We start from the raw sequence: 24155 nt of genomic DNA on the forward strand, positions 1-24155 counted from the left end.
ATTTTGTAGAGCCCAAAAAAACAGGCATACAGGGTAATAGAGGAGTTTCCAAACTCAAGTGAGGAAGACTGTGCTTCTGGTAGCAGTGATGAGGAATGGCTGCCAGTACAGACAGGTGCAAGCAGAAAAGTAGGTTTAAGCAGTGATAGTGAAGGTGAGGAGTCTGGAAATGTTGCTGAGGGAGTTGAGGCTGAGGAAGGAGATGAAGCTGATGAAGGAGATGAGGCTGTTGAACCTGAGGGACCACCTTCCAGGGCCCAGGGGAAAAAAGCAAAAGAAAAGAGTGTCAGAAATATCTGGAAAGCTAAGGATAACCAGTTTGAGGGAGACCTGCCTCCTTTCTTAGGAGAGAGCAAGATGAATGTTGAGGGTGCAGATCCAATAGATTTGTTCATGCATCTTTTCACCCAGGATATGATCAATGACATTGTACACAATACAAACCTTTACTCTGTCCAGAAAGGAAAAGAGAAGCTGGCATTGACCTCAGAGGAGTTCAAAACATTTCTTGGAATCATTATGGTAATGTCATATGTCAGATATCCTAGATCCAGAATGTACTGGTCATCAGAGACAGGACTTCGTCTTAAACTGATAGCCGATGCAATGCCAGTGAACAGGTTCGAGCAAATTCTTAGTTACATGCACTTTGTTGACAACTACTCACTGGGCCCCAAAAATGCTGACAGGTTTGTCAAAATCAGACCAGTCTTGGATGCACTCAAGGAAACCTTCCAATCAGCACTTGACCCAGAAGAATTTCATTCGGTCGATGAGATGATGATTCCCTACAAGGGACGCCTGTCTATCAAACAATATGTCCCCAAAAAACCCAAGCCCTGGGGAATTAAGTGTGGGTGCGAGCAGGATCCTCTGGGTATATGTACAACTTTGAACCCTATCAAGGTCCAGCTGGGGGACGAGGTGAGATCAGTCAGCTGGGAATGGCTGGAGATGTAGTCATGCGCCTTTGTCAAGACATTCAGGACAAGAACCACAAGGTGTTTTTTGACAATTTCTTTTGCACCGTTCCCCTCCTTCAGGCACTGGAACACCAAGGGATCTATGGCACTGGCACATGTAGAAGCAACAGGCTCCATGGAGCACAAGAAAAGCTGAAAAGAGAAAAGCAAATGAAGCAAGAAGGAAGAGGATCTGTCTCTGTCGTGACCAATGCACAAAACATCACTGTCACCCGCTGGTTGGATAGTTCAGTTATTCACATGGCCTCTTCCTGCACCGGCCTGTCCCCAACAGATGTTGCACAGAGATGGAGCAAAAAAGAGAAGCAAATGCTCAACATCCAAAGGCCATTTTCCGTGAAGTTGTACAATCAGCATATGGGTGGAGTAGATCTCATGGATCAATGTGTTGCCATGTATCCACACCGACGCAGAAACAAACGGTGGTACATAAGAGTGTTCTTTCACTTCCTTGATGTCACAACTGTGAATGCCTGGCTCCTTTATAGAATGTCTGGAAATGAAGCAAAGGATCTGCTGCACTTCAAGGCGTCAATAGCTCGTGCTCTTATCAATGCAGGATCCATGAAATTACACACCAGAGGCAGACCCAGTGCCACTCCACCACGGGCAAAACGGACAGCAGTGTCTAAGGCCCCCCCTGAGATCCGGTATACCCCTGGAAACCACTGGCCCCAGCTCAAGGAAGCAAAAAATTCCAGCAGATGCCAAGATGCTGCATGCACATGAAGAACCAAGTACATCTGCATGCAGTGTCTTGTAGCTTTGTGCCCCGGATGCTTTGGCAACTATCATAGAAAATAGTATCAGAAATGAGCAAGAAGGATGTTTTGACAGGAAATATGATACATGCTATAAGTTACTGTGAGAGAATATGGAGGAACCACCATTCCAACAGAATACGATATTACATCTGTATAACTAAATTACAAATTATACCTATATAACTACCAAGTTATTACATTGATGTTTTTTACAATACAAAATGCCTGAAGTACACTTGCGTGGACAGTTAAATATTTCTTTATCGAATAAAGATAGAATTTTTTTTTTTTCAAACCTTGTTTTACATCCCTAAGGATGTATAAAAACACTTAGTAAAAAAATCCTGACTGAGTTTATTATAATTCATGCATGAGAGGGTTAATGAAGTTCAGCATTTATAGCTACACTGTGCAAAATCAGCATCTTTGAAACAGGAAAACAATAAAAATACATTAAAAATGCAAAACTAAAAGAGTTTATATTAACAATTTATTAATTCTCAATTTACAAATAGAAACAAAAAGTACAAACATTATCATTACAATCTTTCTCCCATAAAATATAAAAAGTAACTGAACTGTACTTTACAAAAAAAAAGATATTTTTGAGGAAATTACTTTTTCTCCAGCATCTGGCAGCTTCTCATACTCTAACATGAACAGATCTTTCCCTGACTAGTCCCACTCTAACTTAGGAACTTCCTGACACCCTCCCAACTCCTACTTGCATTCAGCAAGTACTAGTTTTCACCGCTTATTTAATTGGTCTGTGTGTCCTCCTTCTGTTACGTCATCACTTTTCCTGCCCGTTTCTGTTTTTGCTGTAAACTTCTCCTCTTCCTCTTCTTCTTCTCCTGACTTTGATCAGCAACTGCTGAAGAGTTTTGGGTCCCTTGTGTGGGTCTGGTTGGAGTGTTACCTTGCTTTCCTCCTTTACTCCTGCCTGCCTGTTGGCATGTGTGAGAGACTTAGACAGTTATGGCAACAGAGAATCACAGAAATAAAGAGAAAGAAACAGGCAGCTGATACTCATCCAAGAAACTAGTAGCACAGTAGCTTTGCGATTTCTTAATTCAAGCCACCATAAGACATCTATAATCAGATGATCATGCATGCTTACTGGTTCTGAGGAAAAATAATACCAGATCTAATAACAATGACCAGCTGGTTTAACTCAAAGCTAAAGCTTGACAGTATCAAATACCTCAGGTAATGTGACAAAATAAGATAATTTCATACCTTTATTGTGTCTGTAAAGTCACAGATTCCCCCTGAATTATCTGCTTTACATAGAGTGCTACCTAAAAATAGACTCTGACCTGATTTTTGTGGGGATTAAAGTGCTGAGCAGTGATAATTATCTGGTCTGCAAGCTTAACTACTATGCAAACTGTTTTAACATGGTGTGAAGGTGTGTCTGCTATCCTTAGGGCCTGCAGCAATAAAACCCACTGCTGGAAGTGGTTTGTAGAAGTAAAGAATTGGTCTGAATTCTTCAGAGACTCTTATTTGTACCCATTATTGTGAGAGGGCTTCGGCTACCCCACCAGCAGCAGTCAGCGCTTGTTATATTAACGAATTACTGAACAAGAATGCACAGAGACTGTGAGACTACAGAGAATGTGAGATTACAGAGAAACAAGGAGGGTTGGGCAGTGAGCAGTTTGCTTGGAAAGGCAGCACCTCAGGGAAGTCTGTTTATCTTAGCTAGGTGTGCAGGGCTGTGACAAATATGCCTCTTCTAAGCACATAATCAGACCTTATCTTTCATAGATTGTCTTAAAAGGCTATGAACATAAACAAGGACATATAGTGTGACAGAGTTTTGTCTACAGCACACATTGCTGGTGTTCCATCAAGCCCACTGAGTCTGGACAGTGACTACAATTTCACTTTCAATTACTTAGCTGACAAGAAATGTAATTTATATATACACACACTGAATGATCAACACTAAAATAAATTAGTTTTTCAGGTTATATTAATGCTTGAGGGATGCTTTTGCAGTGGTTAAACAAAGATGGTGTGCAACAAAATTATTTTTAGCAAAATGTCTCACCTAAGGATTATAATGTCAATAATAACTTAAATAATAAATGAATGTATTTTTTAATTGGTATTATATCAGCCAGTTATGACTTGGAGGGGTGCTATTTAAATGCACAGTAACATGAGCGAGTGAGTTACATAAAAGGTTCAGGAAGTGCTTTGGTTCTAAAAAGAATTATGAAATTGTACTTTATTTAATAACTACGCCCAGGTTGCAGCTTTATATCAAATGAGCCAAGCATTAAAAATTAACAATGATTCCCATTTCATTTAGAATTGATTGGATTTAGTAATTTAAAATTTGATATCTTTCTGAACTGGAAAGACATATTCCATTCATCATACCTTTCGCTGTGGGGGTGGGCGTGGGGGGAAGGTGCAAGGTGGTCTTTTGTATTTCTGATGGAAAGGCATTAGGTGGAATGGGTCCAGTGGAACCCAGGGCACCTTGTCCTCTAGAGGGACCCCTGGGGGACCAGAGTGCACTGCTTGAAGGTCATAGATACTACGACTGGGTTTCTTTTCATCGCTGGCTTTGAAGATGGTCACAACTGCCTCACCAGGTTTGTGGCCCAACAGGTACCTCCCCTCCTGTAAGCTGAAGCAGAATGTTACACAGAGTTTTGATTTATTCCAATAATGTGAGAACCTAGATTAATTGCTTTGCTTTCCAACAGGAATATATGCTGTCAGGTGGTGACTTATGAAATGAGACTGCGATAAACTGACTTGGAATAAAAGGCGGCAGCATTCTGGTTGTGAAACATACTTCAGCATAAACCCTGTTTGGCTGCATGCTCTGACATGAGAGATGACAAAATATCCACGCATTCCTTCCAAGACACAAGGCAAGCTCACAAGACAGTGGGTGAATGATAACAGTCAAGTAAGAACATCGCACAACAGAGAGAAGGTAACAACTACAATATGCCAAACTAGTCAGAATCAAATGAAGAAAAATATCTGCTCCAACTCACAGATGACCCCTCTTCTAAGACGAGAGTATCATTCATAGCTGCTCGACAGTGCATAGCCAGTAGTCGGACACAGACATAGCGGTAGCCTTTGCTACACACTTCAGAGGAAGGCATGTGTAAGCCCTGGCACAACCAGACTGTGGTCCTTTTATGACATGTGGGAAGGGGCTGCCTGAAGGGGGCTCGCTAAAGAGGGAAACTATAAACAAGTGTTTCACCAAGTGTGGACTGTTTAAAGTTTAACCCTGTCAGAAAAAGAGGCTGAATAAGGGAAAAAAAGGTAAACTCACCCCATGACTTTTTTCAATATGTGATAGAGAGTATTCAAGCACCTAGCTGGCCTGTAAAACAACAGAGCATATAACAAACAAACAAACAAACAAACAAATACTAAGAAAAACTATTTTGGTAAAACTTGAACATCATCTGTAACCACTAACTCAAGTTCACACTGAGATATAGCATAAAGCAATCATCAAATCATTAAAGTATGCAGTGAGCACTCCTCAACTTGCGTAATAAGCATTCGTCACTTTTGTGATAAAGCTTAGCTAATACAGGGGCCCCATGAGGAGAAGCAGTGAAGCAGGGTCTGCGTACTTGAAATCAGAGGAGGTGTTCTGGATCCAGTCAACCGAGAGCTCCTGCAGTTGCACCACTTTCGATGTGTGTGCATTAATGCGACCTACACAGACAAAACAGGCAAGCACACAGGTACACACATGCAAGAATAATAAATACTGATATTAGCAGATGCCCTTTAGGCTTTATGCAGCTCTGGCAAGCATGATTTTCCAAACAGTATTTGAACTTTTCATTGAAAGTGATTTTGTATTCAGTACAATTGAACTTAGTCTCATAGGGTGCAGTATGCTGGACTTGTCTTGGCCAGTCAATAGTGACAGATAGATTATTCACGTATGCGAACTCTAAAAACACAAGTTTACTTCCAGTTAAAATCATCTTAGCAAATTAGCAAACAGTATAAACAGGTGGATTCCTCTCTTTCAAGGTCATTTGCAAAACTTAAGTTATTAGCTAGTGCATTAACAACATCTATCCATTGCAAGCCTGTTTTAAACGACAAGGGTTTAGTTAGGAAGCAGCATGCTGCTGCAGAGCAACTCCATATTACATCATGCTACTTGACTCTGAAAGCCACAGACCTGTCTCTACAAGCAACATGAGCACAAGAACTGTGAGAAGCTCTCATTACATAACAGCCAAAGGAAAGAAAGACAGAAAGCATGAATGAATGAATGAATGAATGAATGAATGAATGAATCCAGAGGTTTTTATAGTCTTCAGATACTCCTGGTTACTGAATGCTTTTCTAGGCTAGAGATTATCAGCAAGATTATAATTAACTGAGAATTAAAGGACAAAAAAGAATTATAGTTTATAACCCAAAAGACAGCTGCAGTTTTAGCCCAGAAGCGACTATCAGTAATGTGACCTTTATAGTAACACATCCCATACAAGTATAGGCCATGCCCACAACTACTTAACTTCAGTGGACCATCAGTAACTGTTAGGCACATTTCTAAGTAGGCTTAAAAATCATATGAAGTAAGACACAACAGAATATAATCTTTGTTCCAGTGTTTAGTCTGTGAGTGAAGCATAAAACACTGAGGAGGACAGAGATCCAATAAAATAGAATATATTCCACACATAATCCCAGATTTCTAAAGACTGAACCTGACACGATCAGCACATTGCTAAGCTACAGGCTGATCTTCTTGCTGATGATATTCAAACAAAATTGCAGGAGTAGGGCACAAGTCCTTATAAAGCCGTGCCAAAATATGCACCAGCAGGTCAGTGTGAATTGAAAACAAGGCCATGCAGGCCATCACGTAAGATTCTGGCTGAGACACAAGAACTAGTACAGAACAGCCAGCACAGTGACCCGCATTACCTGATGTCGCTTGTTATTTCTATATCTTTACTGATTTGAGAAAGCAAACGTTAGTGAAAAAACAACTGTTTTTGATTAACTATAAGTTTAGCTGGCACTTTCTCTGAATAGAGTTTTCCTTTCAGGCCTTGAAATACTTTAAAAAAAAACAACATAAAAACAAAAACTCTGTGCAGGTACATTTTTTGTTCATCAAGGTAAAAACAATGTAAATGTACCCTTAAAGGTACAACAGTGGTTTTAAGGTCTAATTGTGAACCTTAAATCAGTTTTTCCCAGAACAATAAAATAAAAAGCCTAGAGATGAGACAACATGTGTGGAGTCAATATAGCTTAGAAAATATAATGTCAGTGGCTTTTGGTACAGTTATGTTCTCTGACTAAAGGTGCTGAGATGTGCCATTGAGGGTTCCATCCCAGTAACAAGAGGGGTACTGTTGTGTCTGATCCCCTCACTCATACCAACGCAACATAAACTAACACACCACCACCATGTCAGTGTTACTGCAGTGCTGAGAATGTTCCACCACCCAAATAGTGTCTGCCCTGTGAGGGTCCAAGGGGGTCCTGACCACTGAAGAACAGGGTAAAAGGGGGCTAACAAAGTATGTAGAGAAACAGATTAAGATTAGGTTAAGGTTAGATGTCTTGCTCAAGGACACTGGCTCGAACCAGCAACCTTCCAGTCACAGGGCCAGTTCCCTAACCTAACTAGGTGTTATGCCTGATCAGGGTGGGTGTGTGGGTGTGTGCGTGTATATATACACACACAGTGTACACACACACACACACACACACACACACTCACTATATATATACCTCTCCTTGGATCACCACCTTATCGTGGTGGAGGGGTTTGCGTGCTTGAATGATCTTAGGAGCTATGTTGTCTGGAGCAAAAGCTCCTGGTAGGGTCTCCCATGGCAAACTGGTCCTAGGTGACAGGTCAGACAAAGTGTGATCCATAATAACCCCTATGAAGACACAAAAGCAGGACTTGTGTACCCTGCCCGGAACAGGGTTACCGGGGCCCCACCCTGGAGCCAGGCCTGGGGGAGGGGCTCGCCAGCGAGCGTCTGGTGGCCGGGCATTTACTCATGGTGCCCGGCCGGGCCCAGCCCGAAGGAGTTACATGAGTCCCCCCTCCCATCGACCCACCACCAATGGGAGGGGCAGTAGTAGGGGTTCGGTGCGTTGTGGATCGGGCAGTGTCCAAAGGCGTGGGCCTTGGCGTTCTGATCCTCGGTTGCTGAAATTGGCTTTTGGAACTTGGAACGTTACCTCACTGGCGGGGAAAGAGCCTGAGTTGGTGCGCGAGGTTGAGAGATACCGGCTAGATATAGTCGGGCTCACCTCAACACACAGCTTGGGATCTGGGTCCAATCTCCTTGAGAGGGGCTGGACTTTATTCTTTTCTGGAGTTGCCCATGGTGAGAGGCGGCGGGCAGGTGTGGGCTTTCTCATAGCCCCTCGACTCGGTGCCTGTATGTTGGGGTTTTCTCCGGTGGACGAGAGGGTAGCTTCCCTACGCCTTCGGGTTGGGGAACGGGTCCTGACTGTTGTCTGTGCTTATGCACCGAACAGCAGTTCAGAGTACCCAGCCTTCTTAGAGTCCTTGGGAAGGGTGCTTGAAGGTGCTCCTCCTGGAGACTCTATTGTCCTACTGGGGGACTTCAATGCTCACGTGGGCAATGACAGTGAGACCTGGAGGGGTGCGATTGGGAGGAATGGCCTCTCTGATCTGAACCCGAGTGGTGTTCAGTTTTTGGACTTCTGCGCAAACCACAGTTTGTCCATCACGAACACCATGTTTGAACACAAGGATGTCCATAAGTGCACATGGCACCAGGACACCCTAGGCCGCAGTTCAATGATTGATTTTGTAGTCGTGTCATCGGACTTGCGGCCATGTGTTTTGGACACTCGGGTAAAGAGAGGAGCTGAGCTGTCAACTGATCACCACCTGGTGGTGAGTTGGATCAGGTGGTGGGGGAAGATGCCGGTCAGACCAGGCAAGCCCAAACGTATAGTGAGGGTTTGCTGGGAACGTCTAGCAGAAGAACCTGTCAGATTGATCTTCAACTCACACCTCCGTCAGAACTTTGACCAGATATCGGGGGAGGTGGGGGACATTGACTCAGAATGGGCCATGTTCCGTTCCTCCATTGCTGAAGCGGCTGACTGTAGCTGTGGCCGTAAGGTAGTTGGTGCCTGTCGGGGCGGTAATCCTCGAACCCGGTGGTGGACACCCCAGGTGAGAGATGCCATCAAGCTGAAGAAGGAGTCCTACCGGGCATGGTTGGCCTGTGGGACACCAGAGGCAGCTGGCAGGTATCGACAGGCCAGGCGATCTGCGGCTTCAGTTGTCGCCAAGGCAAAAACCCGTGTATGGGAGGAGTTTGGTGAGGCCTTGGAAAGTGACTTTAAGTCGGCTCCGAAAAGATTCTGGCAAACAGTCAGGCGACTCAGAAGGGGAAAGCAGTGTGCCACTAGCACTGTATATAGTGGAGATGGTGTGCTGCTGACTTCGACTGAAGACGTCATTGGGCGGTGGAAGGAGTACTTTGAGGACCTTCTCAATCCCACCGACACGTTCTCCAGTGAGGAGGCTGAGTCTGGGGACATGGGAATAGGCTTGTCCATTACTGAGGCCGAAGTCGCTAAGGTAGTTAAGAAGCTCCTTGGTGGCAAGGCTCCAGGGGTGGATGAGATCCGCCCTGAGTTCCTCAAGGCTCTGGATGTTGTGGGGCTGTCTTGGCTGACACACCATTTCAACATTGCGTGGACATCGGGGGCGGTGCCACTGGATTGGCAGACTGGGGTGGTGGTGCCTCTTTTTAAAAAAGGGGACCGGAGGGTGTGTTCCAACTACAGGGGAATCACACTCCTCAGCCTCCCTGGCAAGGTCTATGCAGGGGTACTGGAGAAGAGAGTCCGGCTTATAGTCGAACCTCGGATCCAGGAGGAACAGTGCGGGTTCCGCCCTGGTCGTGGAACACTGGACCAACTCTTCACCCTCTGCAGGATTCTGGAGGGTTCATGGGAGTTTGCCCAACCAGTCCACATGTGCTTTGTGGATCTGGAGAAGGCATTCGACTGTGTTCCCCGGGGTATTCTGTGGGAGGTGCTTCGGGAGTAAGGGGTACATGGCTCTTTGCTACGAGCCATTCAGGCCCTGTACAAACAAAGCAGGAGTTTGGTTCGCATGGCCGGCAGTAAGTCAGACTCGTTCCCAGTGAGAGTTGGACTCCGTCAGGGCTGCCCTTTGTCACCGATTCTATTCATAATTTTTATGGATAGAATTTCTAGGCGCAGTCAAGGGATGGAGGGTGTCCGGTTTGGTGACCTCAGGGTCACATCGCTGCTGTTTGCAGATGATGTGGTCCTATTGGGGACATCAGGCCGCGAACTTCAGCTTTCGCTGGATCGGTTTGCAGCCGAGTGTGAAGCGGCTGGGATGAGAATCAGTACCTCTAAATCCGAGACCATGGTTCTCAGGCGGAAAAGGGTGGAGAGCCCTCTCTGGGTCGGGGATAGGCTCTTGCCTCAAGTGGAGGAGTTCAAGTATCTCGGGGTCTTGTTCACGAGTGATGGTACAAGGGAGTGGGAGATTGACAGGCGGATTGGTGCTGGGTCAGCAGTGATGCGGGCTCTTTACTGGTCTGTTGTGGTAAAGAAAGAGCTGAGCCATAAGGCAAGGCTCTCGATTTACCGGTCGATCTACGTTCCCACCCTCACCTATGGTCATGAGCTTTGGGTAATGACCGAAAGAATAAGATCGCGAATACAAGCGGCCGAAATGAGTTTCCTCCGCAGGGTGTCTGGACTCTCCCTGAGAGATAGGGTGAGAAGTTCAGTCATCCGGGAGGGACTCGGAGTAGAGCCGCTGCTTCTTCACGTCGAGAGGAGCCAGCTGAGGTGGTTCGGGCATCTGGTTAGGATGCCTCCTGGACGCCTCCCTCGGGAGGTGTCACAGGCGAGTCCACCTGGGAGGAGACCCCGGGGAAGACCCAGGACACGCTGGCGCGACTATATCGCCCAGCTGGCCTGGGAGCGCCTCGGAATCCCCCTTGGAGAGCTTGTGGAAGTGGCTGGGGAAAGGGAGGTCTGGGCTTCATTGCTTAGGATGCTGCCCCCGCGACCCGAACCCCGGAGAAGCGGAAGATAATGGATGGATGGATGGATGGATGGATGGATATATATATATATATATATATATATATATATATATATATATATATATATATATATATATATATATATATATATATATATACACACATATACATATACATATATACATATACATATATATATATATATATATATATATATATATATATATATATATATATATATATATACATATATATATACATATATATATATATATATACACACACACACACACACACACACACATACATACATATATATACATGCATATATACACATACATACATATATATACATGCATATATACACATACATACATATGCATACATGCATATATATATAGTGTAGCAATTGATGTGATATCAAACAAAACAAAAGATGGTGTGCTCTGAGCACATTAAAGGTGACAAGCTAAAGTGCATCCTTTATCTAATATAATTTACACAGATGACCCATGTATGCATGAGGGAGTGAGTTACAAGCAAGATTCAAGTGGTGCTTCAAATTAAATAATACTTGAAATACGTGAAAAAAAATGAATTCCCTTCCTCAACTAAAGGAATTCTCTGGGGGGATAGGCTGAAGCAATCTGGTTCATTCCTCCCTTGCATTCCTTCAAGATTGCACAGTTGTTCAGACTCTCTAAATATGTTCCTCCGCCGCTTTTTTCCACTTTTACATACATTAAACTAATTTAGTCTACTGTAGTCTATAAACTGACGACTAAGCATGAAGCCTCACCTGAACTGCAACTTTAGGCCTATTTCTGATAATAACGTTTTATCAAGGAGCTTTTTTGGAGACATTACATTCTTTAGATGTCTGGTTCCTAATGCCCTCTTGATAAATATGGTTTCTCTATAATAGAACATCTCACATGAAACCATTCTGACTTTGTTTAAATTTTTGCCATTAAATTATGTAGAAATTTTGAAAACCGGTGGAATTCCCCTTTATGTCAGTTAACTGCAATGCATGTTGTTTGCTGGGTACTTTAGACTGCTGTGAAATAACAGTTTAAAATACATATTAAAATAACTAGTAAGCTTTTTTTTTCCTGGAAATGTGTAAGGTTTCTTTGTTTCAATTTGAATTGAATCAAACAATCTAATCAACACATGCTGTCTTGTACCAGTAGTCAAGAAAGCATTAGTCAAACTCAAATATCACATACTGTCATATATTTGGAAAATTTTGTGATGCTAAGTTATATACGTACCATCCAGTTCTACTAAGTGTGGCTGCAAGGGACTTTTTGATCGATTGCATAAGAAAGATGTTATGCTTAAATGCTTAAAATCCAGGATGTTCAATTTTACCTTACCAAAGGCCAGTGTAGTTACAGGTTTGTATTCATACCAAGCAAAAGTTCAGTTAAAACTCAAGAACTGACTGCTCCCGTTTCACTGGAATGAAAAACTGCAGCCACACCTTCCACTGACTTAACACCCCCGACTCTATCACACTGTGAGTGCATACGTGCTTAAAAATGTGGTGGGAACGTGCAGCCATTAGGTCAGATTCTGAACAAACAGAGAGCAGTTTGCTGAAGCGTATCAAAATTCCTAGGAAGAGAAGTAAGACCTTTACAGGAGAGGACAGGATTTCAGAAAGAGCAAATCAGTATGGGGTGTGGGCAAAAAGCCAATCAGCTGTGAAAAATTTGTGGGAGCAGACCCTTTTAAGTTATTATAAAATCATAATTCAAAAATAGTATAACAAAGAGGTGTTATCAAGCTTAGAGGAGAACCTTGAAAATGCTGATAAACATTCAGCGTTGGCTGTTTGTTTACATTAATTTTAGGGGAATCAACTTTAATTATAAAAGTGTGACAAGGGCTTTTTATTTGCCAAATACATATATAGGTTGCTCTCACAAATATAAATATCAGAATCCAGCTTGTTAAAACATGAAACTAAAAATAAAATGTTTCTTTTTTAAAAAATGCAAAAAAATGATGCATGGTGGAAAAATTAAAAATCAACCTGAAAGATTAACCTTTTTTTTTTAAAAAAGATTTTAGTAACATTTTCCAGTTTAAGTAATCAAATTCTCAATAGCATAACAAAAATTTTAATGTGTCCATTTTTTTTCTGATTGCTTTCTCAAATTTAGCAGCAAGACTAAGCATATTAAAGCTAACTATTAAAACATATGACATTGTGTATATGTTATTTTATCTGATTACCTCAACTCTTTGACAGCCCTTTCTTTCCACTTATTCCATTTTGTTCCTCTGGTTCTCTTCTTGAGAACTTACACTAAAATTAGGAGAATCAGATAGATACAAGTAATACAATAATATTTTTTCCAAAAAAAGCCAAATGATGATAAATATCAGTAATTAGTAGCAGATATGATGACACTGCAGTAATGAGAATTAGGGTAGCACATTCCAAAAATAGAAAAATGATGACACTCAAATATTTATGAACATACTTTCAGGCACTTTTGACCCATGTAAAAATAAAAACAGACACTTGTTAACAAGTAGTGTCTGAAGCAGACTAGCCTATCTGAACACCATTAAGCTGCCTTAAAAAACTTGGCAGTTGTTGCAGCAGAGTGTGTGCTTACAAAGCAAGAGAGTGGGTTTTCTCCCCCCTTTCATTTGCCACTGGGACTAAGTTGAAATGATGGTAGCTATGGCAACAGAAGTTCCAAACACACACAGAGACTAAGTGAGTCATGTGAGAGGCCTGTGGAAGGAGAGGGAGGAGTAGCTTCCTCTAAACAGTGACTCCACCTCTGCTTTGTTCTGAATCATAGAGAAAACTACTCAAGTCTTACTGCAGCTGCTCTAAGCAAACTTTATCTGAACTTGTACAATACCTCCTCTTAATTCTGCATGCCGCACTGCTAGCAGGAATGAACAGTACTGAGCAGTACTGAGCAGTTGCCACGGAAAAACTACAGACATGGATGATGAATCTGTGTTTACCTGAACAAGACAATGCTTATCTTGCCAGACAAAGTTCCAGACTGTCATTAACTTCTACTTATGGATCACAACAATACAAAGACTACTACCTGTTCTCACTGTCTGATTATGAATATGTATATAAGTTAATTCCATGAAAATTGTGCGAGCCCACAACATTTGATGCTTTATATTAGACCAAAATTTCCTAATAAGTCTTTTTCAAGCACATACATACATACAAACATATGTATGTATGTATGTATACACACACACACACATATATACATGCATATTATATATCCATCCATCCATCCATCCATTTTCTAAGCCACTTCTCCGTCAGGGTCGCGGGGGGGTGCTGGAGCCTATCCCAGCAGTCTTCGGGCTATATATATATATATACACACACACACACACACACACACACACACACACACACACACACACACACACACACACACTGCTCAAAAAAATGAGGCTCAGTATTGTGTGTGGCCTCCACGTGCCTGTATGACCTCCCTAGAACACCTGGGCATGCTCCCGATGAGGTGGTGGATGGTCTCCTGAGGGATCTCCACCCAGACCTGGACTAAAGCATCCGCCAACTCCTGGACAGTCTGTGGTGCAACGTGACGTGGCGTTGGTGGATGGAGCGAGACATGATGTCCCAAATGTGCTCAATCGGATTCAGGTCTGAGGAACGGGCGGGCCAGTCCATAGCTTCAATGCCTTCATCTTGCAGGAACTGCTGACACACTTCAGCCACATGAGGTCTAGCATTGTCCTGCATTAGGAGGAACCCAGGGCCAACCGCACCAGCATATGGTCTCACAAGGGGTCTGAGGATCTCATCTCGGTACCTAATGGCAGTCAGGCTACCTCTGGCGAGCACATGGAGGGCTGTGCGGCACTCCAAAGAAATGCCACCCCACACCATTACTGACCCACTGCCAAACCGGTCATGCTGAAGGATGTTGCAGGCAGCAGATCGCTCTCCACGGCATCTCCAGACTCTGTCACGTCTGTCACATGTGCTCAGTGTGAACCTGCTTTCATCTGTGAAGAGCACAGGGTGTGAGTGGCGAATTTGCTAATCCTGGTGTTCTCTGGCAAATGCCAAGCGTCCTGCAAAGTGTTGGGCTGTGAGAACAACCCCCATCTGTGGACGTTGGGCCCTCATACCATCCTCATGGAGTCGGTTTCTAACTGTTTGTGCAGACACATGCACATTTGTGGCCTGCTGGAGGTCATTTTGCAGGGCTCTGGCAGTGCTCCTCCTGTTCCTCCTTGCACAAAGGCGGAGGTAGTAGTCCTGCTGCTGGGTTGTTGCCCTCCTACGGCCTCCTCCACGTCTCCTGGTGTACTGGCCTGTCTCCTGATAGCGCCTCCAGCCTCTGGACACAGACACAGCTGACAGACACAGCAAACCTTCGTGCCACAGCTCGCATTGATGTGCCATCCTGGATGAGCTGCACTACCTGAGCTACTTGTGTGGGTTGTAGAGTCCGTCTCATGCTACCACGAGTGTGAAAGCACCACCAACATTCAAAAGTGACCAAAACATCAGCCAGAAAGCATCGGTACTGAGAAGTGGTCTGTGGTCCCCACCTGTGTGCTTATTGAGTGCGTCTTGCTAATTGCCAATAATTTCCACCTGTTGTCTCTTCCATTTGCACAACAGCATGTGAAATTGATTGTCAATCAGTGTTGCTTCCTAAGTGGACAGTTTGATTTCACAGAAGTTTGATTTACTTGGAGTTATATTGTGTTGTTTAAGTGTTCCCTTTATTTTTTTGAGCAGTGTGTGTATATGTACATATATATATATATATATATATATATATATATATATATATATATATATATATATATATATATATATATATATATATATATACATACACACACACACACACACACACACATACATCAAGTCATCACGTTAACAAAGTTTTGCAAGAGAATTTTTTTAATAAAAGGAATGCATCTCAAATGCCACTATATAAAACATGCACATGCTCAGATGTACAATCACCAAGCACTTAGGCACACCATATTAACACTTGTTAGACTCTATCTTTGCTCTCAAAACAGGCTCAATACTTCATGGCATGGATTCCACAAGATGTTGGAAATATTCTGAGATGCTTTTCTGCATACTGTAGTTGTACAGAGTGGTTATCTGAGTTACTGTAGCCTTTCTGTCAGCTCACCCTGCCCATTCTCCTTTGACCTCTCTCATCAACAAGGCATTTCTGTCTGCAGAACTTACGCTTACTAGATGTTTTTTCTTTATTACACTGTGCAACCAGCATTTAAAGAAACACCCAAAACAGCCTGTGCGGTGCAAACAGGCCACAGTCAAACTCAGGAGATTTTTCCCCATTCTGATGGTTGTTGTGAACATTACCCAAAGCAGCTGGCCTGTACCTGCATAATTTTATGCACTGCAGCCACACAACTGGCTTAATAGATAATTGCACGTATAAGCAAAAGATGTACAGGTATTCCGAATAAAATGATTGGCGAGGGTACATCTGCTTCCACATTAACAGTTCATATATAAAAATACCTTTTTACTACTAAGTAAAATGTAATAATCTACACACACACACACACACACACACACACACACACATACATACTTTCTTGACATGAAAATAATCAAATTCAGCACATTCATTTAGCACCAATCTCATGCAGCTCAGCAGTTGTGTGTAAACTGACATACCTATGAAAGACACTGTACTGGAGTGGAGGAGCTGCTCAGCCCAGAGAAGGCATGCCTCAGTGTGGGTAAGGGTCTCCGCTCCATAACACAGCTGGTACTCCAGCTTAGGCAGCACATGCACTGGCACAGCCTGCACCAACACAGCCAACACATATTACACTGTTATTCCACACACAGAGAAGTGATAATGCAACCTGCTCAAACACAGCACACTTATCAGAAACAGCTCGATCAATAAACTAAAAAGTACACACAACTACTTAATGAGCTGTAATATTAGACTAGACTACTCGCTTTATTATATTGCTCTGGGCTGTCATATAATATTATTAATTGTTTCTATCATAAATACCTGGAAAGGTGGTGAATGTGTGTGACCTAGTGACTGGAATCACAACAGTCTGCAAATATTATGATATGACCTAATAGCAGGATCTAGGATAAAGCTGCACAGGAAAGTAGAAGCATATTTACTGAGAGGGAGTGGGGATGAAATTTACACAGTACTCTCCAGCAGCACCAAGTGTATTCCATCAGTGAAGACATGTTAAGTGTCACAGCAATTCACACATATACTCCACCAAACAGCATCATGTAAACTGCATGCTTAATTCATCACATGCCTTCCCATTAAGTAACTAAACAGACCTGTTTATGTACTCTCTGTTAAGAGAAAATCACAGATTCAACTTATATTTTTTTTGTTATTTGATACTCCTTTTTTTTTTTTAGGTACACACTTTTGTATATGCAGGGCACAACCTAACAAATTTGTTATTTTGGAAAGTTGTTTTTGGCAAGTATTTGAGCAATATTAATATTTTATGCCAGAAACCTACTATTTGTGAACAATTCACGCAAAAATGGCATGAGACCAAATGTTACAACTTACCCCACAACCAGGTTTAACTGTTCCAAACCTAGGGGCTAATTGTAACAGTTGCTAGGAGGCCTAGGAAATCGATGCAAAACACAATTAATTCAACTTGCGTCTGTGTTGTTTAAACCAGACAAGCTTTCCCATACATACAAATACAATTATCAAAGTGAACAGGATTTAAGAAAAGAGCCTGTGTCCAGTACTGGACACAATTAATATGACACACATCTTTTTTAAACACATTAAAAATGTTTAGCCAAAAAAAACCAAACAAACAAAAAAAAACTAACAACAGGATAACAACAGGTGACCGCCACACAGGTCGCCAGTCCATCACAGGGCAGACAGACAGAGAAACACGCACTCACACATCGGGTCAATTTAGCATGTCCAGTTGGCCTGACTGCATGTCTTTGGACTGTGGGAGGAAACCCACGCAGACACAGGGAGAACATGCAAACTCCACACAGAGAGGACCCTGGCCGCCCAGCTAGGGAATCAAACCCAGGCCCTTCTTGCTGTGAGGCGACAGCGCTAACAACAAACACTCATGATGAAAAAAGTTGTATTTAATGGTATAATCCAGATTAAACCTTGAGAGACATCTTTGATTGGTGTCAAAATGCATTGATGATGTTGCTCTGGAATTATGAGAAGATAATTAAAAGCACATTCTACACAAACTTATTTCACCAAGTATAACATCCATGTTATTTTCTCCCTGTGTTAGGTTGTGCTCTGCTTTCTTCTGTGTCACAATGTGTGATGATTTAGGCATGCAGTTTGCACAATGCTAATCTGGTGTCTATATACCTCAAACACTAAAAATGTCTTATCCGATTGTAATAAAATAAAATGGTTGGCCATCACTTAAAAGCTACATCAAAAGAGATTTTTTTTCTGAATGTGACTCTGGCACAACCTTATTTTAACACATACTGACACTGAAAAAACATTCACAAAAAATGTTCAGTGTGCCATTCCACATCTGCAGACCCAAATAGCAGGAGGCCCTGGTAGCACTCACGCTGAAGGTGCCTGAATCATGTCTAGGGTGGGCGATGTCTACGGTGCTGCGCACCATCAGCAGCACGTCCAGCAGGCTGTATAGCTTATAGAGCACACTGGCTTCCTCTGGAGCCTTGTAGTCTTTCTCGTCCTCTGCACTCACCAGCAGCTCCTCTCTCAGCAGCCCTGCCACAGCCACAAACACAACTCACTTCAACACCAACTCTCAGAGCTTGTAACTCAAGCAGAATTTAATGCAATAGTACTTCTATAAGAAGTGTTTGTTAACTTGAAGTTCTTCACTGCTGTACAACACCAGTGGCTTTTTTTAGCAAGACGGCAAGTGCTTATCAACATATCAGCAGAGAAAAAAAACTTATTCTGCGTTATGCACTATTCAGATGGGCCTTTTTTGACATGAGTTGGTCCAGTATTGCAATATTTACCTAATTATCTATGCAATTTCAGTCCCATGTGAATTTATCATGTCAGTAACTTGTTGGGTTATGCATATTGAAACATCTGTAAAGCCTCTGGTGGCTTTTAACTACTATAAAATTAACTGCAGAAATAAATTCAGGATATATCACTTCAATTCAAATTGGCATATTGGTAATTATTCAGTCATGTTTTTTATTCATGTGATGACAATGTGTAATACTTTAATGCACAGATCTCTTATGCTGTGCAAACTGGACGTTTACATTATCCGATCAATCCTTCATTAAGTTAAATCACATGTGCTGGTAATAGAATTTATTAAATCTATATGTTGGTTCAAGGCATCAAAGGACAATCTGGAACTAACTTTGTGCTCTTCTAACAGGCTCACAAAATCTTTACTACTTTTCTGCATGCAAGAAATTCTTACTCTTTCCTTTCAAAAAAAACAAACAAAAAAACAACATAAACTAAAAAAGCAATGAGCACTAACGTTTCTTTGGCACTGTTGGCTGACATATGGTAGGAGTTGCAGCCTCTTCATCCAGGCCTTCTCCAGAGTCCAGGTAGGAGGATACACAGGGCTTGACCAAAGAGTGAGGATGGCTGTTTAATTTGGGCTCTGGAGGTCTACACTCCAAGGTTTGTGCTTTTGAAGGCTCTTGACCCTTGCTTATGGTGGATTTCAGCATGGCATTCTGCATTCGTAAAATGTGCCCCAGTTGATCACAGTCCCCAGAGACTCTGGACCTTCTCTTTCCTTTCTTAGCTTCTTTGGCAGAGCCAGTAGGACTCAAGGGAGTGGTCGGATCTGAAGTTTGCTCATTGATGCCATAAGTGATACTCTCTGGAGCAGGTGGAGCCATCTGGGTCTTTTTGGCTACATGGTACAGTGGGGAGCCTGGGTGATCAATAACAAGGCGTTCCTCATCAGAATCCATACTGTGGTCTGAACTGTACACAGAGTTGCACCTTATCCGCTTTGTTGGAGGACATTCAGAACTGGAGCACTCTTCTACAGAGGAACTATTATTCACAGGGTCTTCAGATACAGCATTCAAAATATCTCCAGTACTCTTGTCCGTTGAGCTGTCGTCTACATCAGTCTTGGCTGCTTCATCTTTAAATTCTTCCTTTGGCAATGCATGGGATGATGAAGAAATGTCTTCAGGTGTGGAAGCTCCAGCCAGAGCATGTTTATCTGAGCCTAATTTAGATTTAGATAATCCTAATGTATGATTTTTAGAAAGGGCTTTAGATTCATCATGGCCTTTTACTTTTTTACTGAGTTGGTAGGACTCCCCAAATGACTCCAGTTCAGTTACATCCACTTCAAAGTCTATGCTGGTGTCGTCAAATGAAACAACTGCCCTGGAAAACTTTTCCTAAGAGTCAAAAAAAAAAGATATGCAAAAATTAAAATATCACCTAAAACTCATTGTGGAAATTCCATGTATATTTACCCCAAATCTGTCATGAACAAACACGACTGGGAAAACTACAAATAATGTACTTCGTATTACCTCTGGGGCAAAGTTGGTTTTATTGGAATAGTCCTCTGTTAGGAGAAAAAACACTGGATTTGAGCCTGTCTTCTTATATGCTAGTTTTACACTCTCCTCATGAATGAGATGATTTCTCTCTCTCCAAGTCATCTGCGTCTTCAGCAGAGGAGGGTCAATGTATACCGTTTTACTGCTGCCTGTACAATAACAAACATATTGCAAATTATCCTGTAATCATGTTTCTAAACAACTAGCTGCAAATCAAGGCATCTGTTTGAAAATTCACATTTGTTCATTTGTTATGATGAGCAGGTGTGCACTAGGGTTGGGGACCTTTAAGATTTTCACAGTTGCATTCGATTTTGGTTCAAGGTACCAAGATGCAATAATAAAACAAACGACACACACAAACACAGTATATAATTATACATATAGACCAATAGGCACACAATCTCTTCTTCTGTGCTGCCATGCTGTTGTGATGGATGCAGTATGTGGTTAATCATTGTCTTGCTGAAATAGGCAAAGCCTTCCCTGAAAGAGATGTTGTCTGGATGGGAGCATATGTTGTTCTAAAACCTCTTTATACTGTTCAGCATTGATAGTGCCTTTCCAGATGTGTAAGCTACCCACACCATAGGCACTAATGCAACCCCATACCATCAAAGATGCAGGCTATTGAACTTTGCAAATCTTCAAATATTGATATTTGCAAATATCAGAATCTTTGAGAAAACTGTTTAAGTGGGTTTTAAGAAGAAATTTCTTCTTAAGAATGGTTGGTGAATTAGGCCCATTATTTTTAAACAGCTGGACTATTTTCTGATGTATTTTTGGCTAGTGGCTAGTCTCAGCCCCTGTGTGCTCATAATGGGCTAGGCCTTTCTTGGATGCTTTTTTCAAACCCAAACATGTTTGTATCACCGTTAATGATCATTTTCTTAACTGTGCAACTTTTTTTTAGCATTTTGCAGGCGGCAATTTGTATATTTACAAAAACTAATTTGTTGATTAGGTAAAATGTTACATACTTTGTTTTTGTAATGTCTCTTTTGATTGCTTTCTGTTTTTATCTGCATTTTTCCTACTGTGCCAAATTTTTTGGAATTGAGTTTATATGCAATACAGTCTACAATGCATATTTTTCATCAGGAATGTTGACCAGTCAATGCATATCCAATGCAGTTAATGCAGAATCTTTTGAGAAAGAACTGGAAAGAATTTTGAGAACTGATTATTTGTCCCAATGCTTGTGTCTACTGTCTGGTTTCTCTCATAGTAGTAACTGCATGAATAGAATAAGCTGAGTCAGAAGGATGCTTACTGTCAGGAGCTTGTTAGGGAAGACAGACAAACTCACATTTTCCAGGGTTTTCTTTCACCCAGACTGGTAGCTCCCATGCTTCTGTATACCCAGCACTGTTGTTCAGGAGCTGGAGGAAGGCTTCCTTTGCTAGACACACATGAGGCTCATATATAGCACTGAGCTTCTCTGCATTTGTGTCACTGCTGATAGCCTGTAAATTAAAAACAGAGCTCCACCTGACACTCAAACAGCTTCCTCCAAAATAGGGTCAACAGCACCCTCTAGTGGCCGTTTTCACAAAACTGATTTAGGTCATTCAAAAACAACATATGTTGATATGTTAAAGACATATCAGAGAAAAAACACATACTCTGTGAAAATGGCTGGCCTTTTTACATGGAGCAACCCCAGCTGAAACAGAGTCATAATCCACATACAGTTGAGTTTCTTCTGGCAGCATCCTTTTTTCCACCATCTCTATGTTGCCCTAAATAGATAGGACAAAAATCAAAAAATATTCAAGCCTAAGTAATTATATAGCTGTACATTTTTTATACCATTTCAAAGGGCATTTACCATTGCAAGCAGCTGTTTCTCAACGTTGAAGGAAATATCAGGCACAAACTTCCCCCCAGTCAGGCTGGTGATTTCTTGGATACAGTAAATCTGCGGATAGTTTGTCATATAGTCCAAGCAGGCTTTAAAATATTCCTGTTAATCAGAGATAGAAACACATCATTAAAATATTTTGTTTTTATTTTTTTTCCTTTTGCAAAATGATCATAACAGACAAATAAAAGAGCAGGGCAGACTAATTTCTACATGACTCAGAGAAGTGAAATAATCTGTAGCTTTCTGCAGAATGGTCCTATACCTCTAAGTAGCGAGGGGTTCCCAGGGGCATGTACTTGTAGTCATCGGCACATACTTTGGAGACATCCTGTAGGTACTTCATAAACTCTGCAATCTCATTCTTCACCTTCTTTAATAGATTATGAGTAATAATAAAAGGTAATAAACTTATTAACATTTTAATGCTAAATATTTGAGTATTCTGTGAGGCAAATTTCAAAGAAAACATACATTATTTGTGGAGCTGTGTGGTAGTTTTTGTTCTTTTAGTAACCGCAGGTAAGCCAGTCGTTCTTTGTGGTTGATGGCTGAGTAGCAAGGATAGGGTACTTTTGGACTGGGGAATCCCTCATTCTGCTTCATCTTACAGTCAGCAGGAGTGTCACTGCAGTCTGAAGTGGAGCCAGCAGAGCCATAGCTGTTTCTGCTGCTGCTCTGTGGTGTGATGTTTTTGATTTTGGATGGTTTTGAGGAGGAACCAGCTGGTCTTACCTTACTTTCTTCTTTCACTTCAACTTCATCAGGACTATAGAGGTAAAGCATTTCATGGTTTGTAACGCATCATTACAAATAAAATGATTTAATTATGAACAATACAATTAATAAGAAATGAACAATAGCACATAGTAAACTCGAGGTAAAGTCTTAAACATATAACTTGATTACAGATTTCTTTTTGTCCCCATGAACAAAGTTGCCCCTGTTTTATTGCTGTAAATTTAAACCACCTACATACGGTAAACTGTAGTAGAGGCATCAACACACCTCTGTAAAAGAGACCACAGCTCTTTTATTGTGGGTGCCAGTGAGAATTTCTCAAAGGTGTCTTTGGAAAATGGCACAGGGCTGCTTGACGGAAGCTCATCCCTAAAGAGAGAGCAGGATTAGACCTTCCTGGACAAGACACAGGTTATCAGAGTCTAGACTTGTGTAGATTATTCTTTTAGTTTAAAACAGCCAGAAGTGTGTAAAACATCCTAAACCCATACTCAAGTTAAAGTGTAGTAACTACAAAGTGTAGTAACTACAAACAATGATTCAAGTAAAAGTAAATATACCTTTCCAAAAAAAAAGAAGTATGAAGTAGCAGGTCCAAAAAAAGAGTAACTTACAGACCTGCAATGGCGTACATCCATAAACCAACAGAACAATGTAGGGCTTACTACCGAAATGTAAGCAACTACACTGTAATTAAATTTAAATTAAAATACAGTAATTTCTTCACGGATATATCTGAGTGGAAGTAAATGCAGTATCATTTTTAAAATAAAATATTGAAGAAAATGCTAATTCCAACTTGAGAAGATGTAAAAAGGTACTAATCAGCTCTGAAAACAACTGCTGTGGTTTCTGATCAGACGAGCGAAGATCTTTCCAAAGTGTCTGATATGAAGGTTTTTAGCTCAAGCAAGATAAAAAAAAACAAAAACTAAAGGTTTATTTAATGCGTATTGGGTGTAATAAGACATAAATTTATGACTTACCACTTCAGCTCCATGTGTGTGGGTTTCACTCAGACTGTACAAACACAACACAGTGCAGCGCTAACGTTAGCAAGCATGACCAGAGAACTTCGCTTCGTCCCAAACCGCATACTAGCACACTAAATGGTGTGTAAAAATAACGCATATAGTATTA

At 41.6% G+C, this 24155-nt stretch overlaps 1 protein-coding gene across 5 annotated transcripts; it reads right to left on the reverse strand.

The window, feature by feature from the left end:
• Nucleotides 1-2218: 2218 nt before the first annotated feature.
• ice2 (interactor of little elongator complex ELL subunit 2) lies at nt 2219-24155 on the reverse strand. Of its 5 annotated transcripts, none has more exons than XM_017708334.2 (15): nt 24002-24151; nt 23283-23384; nt 22749-23043; nt 22540-22644; nt 22242-22376; nt 22036-22152; nt 21720-21876; nt 20378-20556; nt 19348-20239; nt 18433-18599; nt 16526-16655; nt 5374-5458; nt 5064-5114; nt 4142-4394; nt 2219-2694 (listed from the first exon to the last, which is right to left on the reverse strand). In XM_017708334.2, the coding sequence occupies exons 1-15, from the start codon at nt 24013-24015 to the stop codon at nt 2533-2535; spliced, it is 2844 nt and encodes a 947-aa protein (XP_017563823.1). In that variant the 5' UTR covers nt 24016-24151; the 3' UTR covers nt 2219-2532. The 5 variants fall into 5 exon arrangements, 3 of the variants coding, with proteins under 3 accessions (XP_017563823.1, XP_017563822.1, XP_017563824.1); XM_017708333.2 differs by having other exon boundaries at nt 22540-22647; nt 24002-24150; XM_017708335.2 differs by lacking the exon at nt 24002-24151 and having other exon boundaries at nt 22540-22647; nt 22749-22909; nt 23010-23043; nt 23283-23376.

The sequence above is a fragment of the Pygocentrus nattereri genome, chromosome 11 (genome assembly GCF_015220715.1).
Source record: "Pygocentrus nattereri isolate fPygNat1 chromosome 11, fPygNat1.pri, whole genome shotgun sequence".
In the NCBI taxonomy this organism is placed as follows: domain Eukaryota; kingdom Metazoa; phylum Chordata; class Actinopteri; order Characiformes; family Serrasalmidae; genus Pygocentrus; species Pygocentrus nattereri.

Excerpts from the sequence above, each read along its gene's own strand:
- ice2 (XM_017708333.2), bottom strand. Across the intron at positions 22,377-22,539 it reads GAACCCCTCGCTACTTAGAG|GAATATTTTAAAGCCTGCTT; the intron begins GTATAGGACCAT and ends TCTGATTAACAG. Across the intron at positions 2,695-4,141 it reads GCCCACCCCCACAGCGAAAG|GCAGGCAGGAGTAAAGGAGG; the intron begins GTATGATGAATG and ends ACATGCCAACAG.